This window comes from Oryzias melastigma, linkage group LG13 (genome assembly GCF_002922805.2).
Source record: "Oryzias melastigma strain HK-1 linkage group LG13, ASM292280v2, whole genome shotgun sequence".
NCBI lineage: Eukaryota > Metazoa > Chordata > Actinopteri > Beloniformes > Adrianichthyidae > Oryzias > Oryzias melastigma.
The window spans coordinates 25,849,732-25,858,059 of record NC_050524.1 but is presented as its reverse complement, the minus strand read 5'-3'; the positions used below and the strand labels follow the sequence as shown (position 1 = coordinate 25,858,059).

Below are 8,328 nucleotides of genomic sequence, written 5' to 3'. Positions count from 1 at the left end.
AACTCAGAGTTTTACTGAATTTGGAGTTCATGAACTCAGAGTTCCAACAAAACCTGCTTCTTGGAACGGGCCCCTGCTTTGCCACCTTTTTGTTTCTCCATGGTTTTGCATATTTATACCCATAAACTCTTGACAGTTCTGCCGCTACAGTTATGCATCTTTAAATAGAATTGCATGAGACCAGATATAAAGGCCCGGGGGCCGGATCCGGCCCTCCAGGTAATTCTATCCGGCCCTCCAGACCATTTCATTTTATTGTTATTAATGGCCCGATGTTATCTTGAGATTTCTATGAAGAGTAAAATATTGAAAGTTATTTAAGATTTAAGTTGATTTATTCTGGAATAATATTTCTGCCTTTTAATTATTCATAATTGTGTTACAAAATGTGTATTTAAATTTTTAAAAATGGGCATTCTGCTCACTTTTTTTAAGGCCCTGAGACAGACTGGAGACCTGTCCAGGGTGAACCCCGCCTTCGCCCATCAGCAGCCGGGATAGGCTCCGGCACCCCCGCGACCCCGAAAAGGGAAGAAGCGGTCAGGAAGATGGATGGATGGATGCTCACTTTTTGTACTACTTTGGTATTTACCAAGAATTTTTGGGCTATTAGGGAGTTTAGCTAATATTTCAGCTACATCCAAGCCATTTAGGCCAGGTGGGCCCCACATGGTTCAAAAGTGGGCAGAAAATATGGGCCCCAATTGGGTTTGTCCTCAGTTTCCATGGTGGCCCCAGCTGTGTTTGCCCTCATTGGGTTCGCTGCCTAGGGACTGGAGGTCTGGACAGACCCTGCTAGCTCTGCTGACTCCTGGGCGGCAGCACTTGCTTGCTTTGCTGGACCCTGGGCAGCAGAACTCTCTACGCTGTCAACCGGGCGACGAGCTAGCATAGCCACCTGAGCAACTGTGGGCAAACACAGCTGGGGCCACCACGGAAACTGCGGACAAACCCAATTGGGGCCCACATTCTCTGCCCACTTTTTAGCTATATGGGGCCCACTAGACCTTGCTGGCTGGCATGCGCTGTTTTAGCTAAAATATGAATATATTTATTTTTATCTTTTTATTTATTTCAAGTTTTTTTTGTGGCTAATTTGGCATTTAGCTAATATTTTAGCTGGCAATCAGCTTCAGTGCTTTTAGCTATCAATTTCAGCATCTTCAGCTATCAGCTCAAGCATCTTCAGCAGCCAAATTCAGCTTACAGCATTCAGACTGGCATTATCACAGGTAATGCTATCTATCTAGTTCATAATTATGTTAAAAAGTTACAGTTTTAAAGTTTTAAACATTTAGTTTAGAGTGTTCAATTAATGTTTATCCTGTTTGCCCCGCGACCTAAGGAGTGTTTTGGATTTTGGCCCCTTGTGCGATTGAGTTTGACACCTCTGCTCTACAGCCATGGATGGCTGAAATGTTTTGTTTAGTTCATGAGCTGGTGTGCTTTTTGGCCATCCAGGATAGTCTGGATGAAGCCAGAGGCAGCTTCTCCACTCTCCTGTTGTCCCTTTTCATTGCACAACAGCACCAGCATGCAAATTCCTGCGGCCCTGAGTAGTTCCACCTTAATGATCTGCAAGTTTATCTTGCCTGCCTCCCCGTTGCCATGGCATTGCGTGTGACTGGACAGAGCGTCTGTCAGAAAGCCATCAGAGGTTGGTAACAGAGGCCTTGTGAAAGTTTTTTTCTCTCCTCACCGGAGCAGAAGCTCATGAAAGCATCCCACCAAACCAGCGGTGCAGGAAGACTCCTGCATCCATGAGTCAAACAAGACAAAACAATGCATCCTTTTGACTGGCGCTGACGAATGGGAGCCCAGGGAGGAGTGGCAGGCTGCTGGTCGCTCTCTCGTTCACTGATGCTTTCAAGCCTAATCTCGACTGCAGATGCAAATAATCTAAAAAACGTCCCGACCAATTATTTGCATTTAAACAAATAGATAAAGGTCATTTTGAAAAGCTGCCTCCTCACGGCTGCAGAGTGAGCTGGCCTCTTCCTCAGTCCCTGCCCTCCTGACAGCACGGTTAAAGCCCCTCTGTGGCAGCATGCGGCGGCATACTGAGACACAGTAGGCAAATCCTGAGCAGCAGAGGGACAGCACAGAGGCCTGCGAGTGAGCGTGAGTGCGTCAGTCTTCAGCAGCATCATGGAAACAGGTAAGGGTCTCCTCACCTGCTTTTTACAACAAAATTACCCTGAAAGTACCCCGAATTTTCACAAATTCTCCTACAGTTTGGTTCAACTTCCTGCTGCATGGATTGCTGGTTTCCTCATGATGCGCGGCTGTCAGATGCTTATTTTGTCCTTTGTGGCATTAAAAAAGTAGTGCCGACCGCCGTGTTTGGAGGGAAGACCTTCAAGGAGCTCACAGGAAACTTGTAACTTACCTCAGAGCCCATTCAAAGAGCCGGGGTCTTTTACATACAGTTTTTTGCATGCAATTTCCGCCGGCATAATAAAGTTTGCATTTTCATTGAGTTTAAACTTCTGCTTCCCAGGAATGCCCCCAAATCACTCCGGTGCCTAGGAGAGATTTGTGTTGACCGGTCAGACGGTCATTTCTTTACCACGGCTTTTGCGGGTTCTCTTTAGATTTTTTTTTCCCGTCAGGCCGCGGTCACTCCCATGTTTGTCATTAATTGCCAGTTTTTAGCAGTGCATTTGCATGGAGCAGACCAGAGGCGATTTCCATGCCATTTACACAAGAACCCAAAGAGTGGTCCAGCGAGGAGCATGAAACTGTGCAGCATTCAAATGAACGCACATTTGTGGGGATGGAGGAACATTTGAGTGAACTTATCCTAGAGCCCGATCAAATGTGGCCTCGCTGACTTCTGTGACCGCCTTCTCTGCAGAATACTCCAAGAGGGTGTACCAGGGCGTCCGGGTCAAGCACACCGTCAAGGACCTGCTGGCGGAGAAGAGGTCCCGGCAGACCAACGGGCCCAGATACAGCGTAAGAACACACTCAGTACTCGCCTGTTTACACGTGTGTTATTCTAGAGAGCGACTATTCACCTGTATACCCCCCCACCCCCCCCAACGCACACACCACCACCACCCCCCGTCTGTAAATAGCTAAGCAGAGTGTGGGAGAGAGACGAACCGCAGAGTCCCATCCTGACCTCACAAAAGAACACAATGGTGGCAATAGCCGTGATCTCCCAGAATCCCCTTGGAGCTGCAGCTGGGGGGTGCAGGGGTGGATGGGTGGCATAGAGGCTGTACAGGAGGCTGCTTATGCAAAGTTTTCATCCACACACACCTGCCGCTGACATTGTCCTCTGCCTTAACATGAGTCTATACAAACCTGCCATTGTTGTCCCTCTGATACACACAAATACACACACACACACACACATGCACAGAAATCTGGCTTTAGCCATCTGCATGCAAGAGCAGGACCGGCTTTTCACCTCCTACCAACATCCTCTCTAAAGGCTTTCAGTGCTAATGTTTGTTTTTGAAAATACCTGAACAGGTACTTTCAGAATCCATCCCGTTTCAAAGCTCGTTTCTTCTGTTTACCTGCTCAGCTGATTCCCAAAAGGATCCAGCAGATGTTGCATTTAATTCCCCAAATAAAACAGACCCTAAACAGAAAGAAAACCAGAAAGGGTTTGGGGTAAGATGACATTGCACAATAAATGCATCATTAGTCAAAGTCTGATCTATTGTCATTTCAGTGCAGTGATCAAATTCAGAGAACTGACCTTTAGTTTCTCTCAAACACTGGAACATAAAGTAACATTTAATGAATATAACAAGGAGAATCTAAGTCTTATATCCTCAGAAAAGCAAAAACCGAATGAACTATACCAATATTGTTAAGATGTTTAAAATATTCAGGTTGAAATATTCCGATCTTGCATTCTTATCAGCTTTAGTTGTTTCATTTCTCTGCAGTGTTTTTGAGAGTCTCTCGGACTGTTTGAATGTATGATACTACAGAGCTTCAAACACTATATAGAGTGATTTCGTGTCCTACATTCACGGTGAACATGATTCGTGTGTAGATTTTGCGTTCAGCTCTTGTTCAAAAATGTGCTCTTAAGTTACTGCCCCAGATATGAGTGGGAGGGGCTACTGTCAAGTTTTTAGCCTGATCGCTACATAAAGAAATTGACTTTATATCTCATTTACAATGTATGGAAGACACGGATGATGGTGAGAGATCAGGTTTATTTATTTTGAAGAGCTTCATGAAAGTCTCCATGTCTGGGTTCACGAGATCATTCAGAGCATGATGGACACTTTCAGCGGTACCTCCGTCCCTCATGTCTGATGACTTGCATCCCGAATCACTCAGCTCTGATTGGTTGACCTTTTCATCACCAAAGTTCAGATCTTTAAACTAAGATCCAAGACTGCCATGCTGTTCCTGATTCTCAAATCGAGCTTCATGACCTCTGATCGCGTCTCCGTATTACCACGAGACGCCATTCATGCGCAATGTGTTTGACATGAACGCAGCGTTAGTCCTGTGAAGCTGATACGTCTACACTTTGATGATGTTTTCTCCTTCATTCTTTTAGAATGATTTTCTTCAGCCTTTCAGAGTGAACTATATTCATGTATATGATCATATATTACCTTTGGAACACAAAAAAACAAATTATTTATGAAATAATAGTTATTTTTCTTGAGATTTTTCCTAACTGGAAGTAAAATACCTCGATTCATGAAGCTCCGCCTGCCGCTGCGTGTGGGTGCCGCCCATTTCATGACGTCATCCTAGAGTCGGTAGTGTGTCTGCATTTCTCTCACAAAAATAAACAGTATCCAAACTTCTTCAAAGATGGATGCACATGTGATATATCTGCCTATAGTAGGCCCAGCCATCGCTACACTGCTTCACAACACACAGACACTCAGTGTCTGCACGACTGCCTGACAGGGTGGGGGGTCTTAAAGGAGCCCCACGTCTTAAGTAACAAACACCTGTTTGAACTGGAATTTATTGAAGACAGGACACAACTGGAAGATATAAGGTATTCTGCATCTGATCACTAGCTCTGTGGAGAAATTGAGTGTTGTGTTAGTCTGGAGGCGGAGCTTTCAGAGCAGATTCTTCCTGAAAGGGGCGGTCTCACTCTGTGATATCATCACATGAGGACCCGCTCGTTTTTGTGGGTGTGGGAGGGGCTGGTACTGAGAGTACAGGTTTTTAGAGGATTGCTCAGAAATGTGAGAACAGATCAAAAAATACTGCTTTGGGGTCCTTTATAGAGAGGAATGATCAGTATTATACACTTAAAAGCTCAAAATGTTGTTTTTTATTGGTATGGCCCCTTTAATATAAACAATAATGCTGGTCTTGGCTCGTCTCCTCCACCCAATCAGAAAGATTCGTTATGTCATGTGTGCTTCATGGGATCATTTAACAAGCTTTATTCTGTAGAAGACTTAAGAAAACATCTAAAATGTTGCACCTCTAACACAGAACTCCTTTTAATTCTACAGCAGGAAATTGTCAGTAAAGGGCTGCATGATGGAGGAGTGGTTAGCACTATCAGCTAACAGCAAGAAGGTCCTGGTTCAAATCTTGGCTAGAACCTTCTACCACGAGTTAGTTTGTTCTCCTCGTAAATGTGTGGGTTTTCTCTGGACTCTTTGGTCCAAAAACATACTTTGTAGGTAAACTGTTGTCTCTACATTGCAGCTAGTATGCATGTGGGGCCCTGCAACAGACTGGTGACCTGTTCAAGGTGAAGCCTACCTTCACTAAACGGCAGCATGGTAGGCTCCAGCAACCCTGTGACCTTGTAAAGTTCATTCACACCGAACGCGATTCTTAAGTTAAGTTAAGTCAATGGAACAGACTTGACATGAGGAGATGTGTAGTCCCGCAGCTCGATTTAAGCAACGAGGCGCAAATTGGGTGGTGCAGGCAAAATTTAAATATCTGAAGTTTGACGGGTCACCATGTCGCATCTGTCAATCAGGAACTCGGCTTTGGACATGTGACGTTTTCAGTGACTCGATCAGCAGGCAGAATATTAATCCAAAGTGAGTATTTTTTTCAAGAACGTCCATCTCTTTCCTTAACCTGTTGGAGCTACAGGGTTGCAGAGCTCATCCGGCTACTTTAGGGGAAGGCGAGATACACTCCGTACACTTGCTCGATATGCCAGCAGACAGAGAGCCACTGTGGGGTGCAGAGGCTGCCGGCTCAGGCCTCATCGAGACAGTAAAGAAAAAGGATAAAAGTCTCTTAATTTTATGTTTTCCCCCTTGGGTTAACACAAAACAGTCCGCCTTCAAGCTCAGCCACAGAGACACAGAAACACAGTGGAAGTGGCTGTCATACCGACACTTTTCTCCTTCACAGTCTATTGGAATTATCATGTTAACGGTTGAAAAGTTACAAGATTTCGTGTTTAAACGTCACTGGTGATGCCTCAAGTGTTAAAGGGATAATAAATGCAACAAAATAAGAGTAAAAATGTGTCTGAAAATCTAGCACGAATATTCATGAGATAAACAGATTAATTAATTAATAACTAAAAAGAATAAATAATTCCTGATCTCTGGTCCCCATCGTTTAAAAGATTGATTTGTTGCTTAGTCAGACGGGAGTAAACAAACTGTCGGCTTGCAATAAGGACCCATGGTGTTGTGTTTTCTGCTGCTGTGTGTGGTCCCTTAATGGAGTGATATTAGTTTAATAACACCTTGTGTTAGCCAGCATCAACAGATGTTTGAAATCTCAATGTAAACAGCAAAGAGCTCTACAGGACAGACCCATGAGCTCCTCTTCTTACTTATATTGGTGGAAGATTAACCAAGAAAAAAGGGTGCACTGCCTCCTTCTGTTTAGGGGTGATGTAATATAATAATCTAATCTCAGATTAGATTATTATATTACATTATAGAGAACTGTGATGCTACGTTCATATTGGGCATGTGAAGAACGTCTTCACACTGGACAAGCAGGGTGGGGCTTCTTCTTCTTTTTCTACTGTTTACTAGTACATGTCTGTCTCCTATAGCTGGAAGAGGCTTGATGTAAAATATGAAAGGCTTTTTCTTAACAGCTCTATTTTGATGTAAGACTTGGTGTTTTAGAATTCCGGCTGGACACAAACTCCATTTATTCATTTCTCCTCCATGATCAGTTTTCAAATGGTTGGCCCTTCAATGAATTACAGGGACGCCATCTATACATCACTACCAGTCCCTGATTGGTCAAACTTTGACCTGGTTTAACTTTGAGCATATGGACAAGCGTTTTGTATAAAGAGCCTGAAAACCGACGTAAAAATGTCTGTAACTACCCGAGAGTTTTGAACACGGAAGCCAGAAGCTTGTGTGTGTGCGTGTTTACACTTGTGGTCACTTGAACGTGCATTGCCTCGGGCGGTGCGGAAGTGGCTTGAGAGCTGGAGAGAGAGAGGAGAGACAGCTGTGACCAAGCATAGATCAGTACAGGCCGACGGGTTCAGCAGGAAAAAGTAACAATTACATTTACATATGGCTCTGTAACTGAGTCGTTCTTTTTTAGTATTTGCAATTTCATAACTTCTAAGGCATTTCTTCTACTTGAGTACAAAATAAACGTGGATATTGATATTATGACACTAAATAACTTCTATACGAAGTGTTTTATAAGCTGTCACTAGAGTTGGGATGTTAGTTTTCCATGATTTAGTTTTTAGTTTTTACCAAAACCACGATTTTAAGCCATAAAGCCGCAGACTCATTTTATTTAAAAATAAAATGATGTGCAATACGCCATAAACCAAGCGGATCACAGAACCCATTTCTGATATTTTTCTGTTACAATGATGTCATCATGGGTTCTTATGGCTTAAGTAACAATGCTCCGCTTTGTGACGACCGCCAGCGTCACCGTTTGGTTCAGGACCTTCTGTTGGTTGTGTTTATGGGGGAGGAGTGAGAGCTCTCCTCACTCATAAACCATCTTTCTCAAAAGACAATGTATAAAACCACACTTTTTTATTTTATTTTAAAATGCCTCTTTTTTAATTAATAATTTTCATTTTCATCAGTATGTTCTAGCATTCTCCCTATGTAGTCCAAAACATACATTTGTTGCAGTTTTCCCATGAAGCCTTTGGGATCTTCTCTTAAGTTTATTTTATTTCATTAAGGATTTTTTTTTTCGAAATTCAGTGCAAAAATTAGAAAGGCTTGTGTACCATAACTACAAATATTATTTCTGAATAGCAAGAATCTATGTTTTAACACTGTCTGAACAGGCAGAATAGCAATGACATGTTATTTGAATTATGGCCCGCAGCAGCAGTCTACTGACTGCAAGGACCATATTGTTTTTGTTTAATATTTTTCTTTGTCACAAAGA

General features: G+C 43.1%; 1 protein-coding gene across 1 annotated transcript in view; it reads left to right on the top strand.

The window, feature by feature from the left end:
* Window positions 1–1,823: 1,823 nt before the first annotated feature.
* The window catches only part of si:ch211-213d14.1 (uncharacterized protein C11orf53 homolog), a 17,494-nt gene continuing 10,989 nt past the window's right edge, over window positions 1,824–8,328 (top strand). The window contains exons 1-2 of the mRNA XM_024258076.2: window positions 1,824–2,158; window positions 2,858–2,958. Of these exons, the coding sequence (XP_024113844.1) occupies window positions 2,149–2,158; window positions 2,858–2,958 (111 nt within the window). The 5' untranslated portion in view covers window positions 1,824–2,148. The remainder of the gene's footprint in view (window positions 2,159–2,857; window positions 2,959–8,328) is intronic.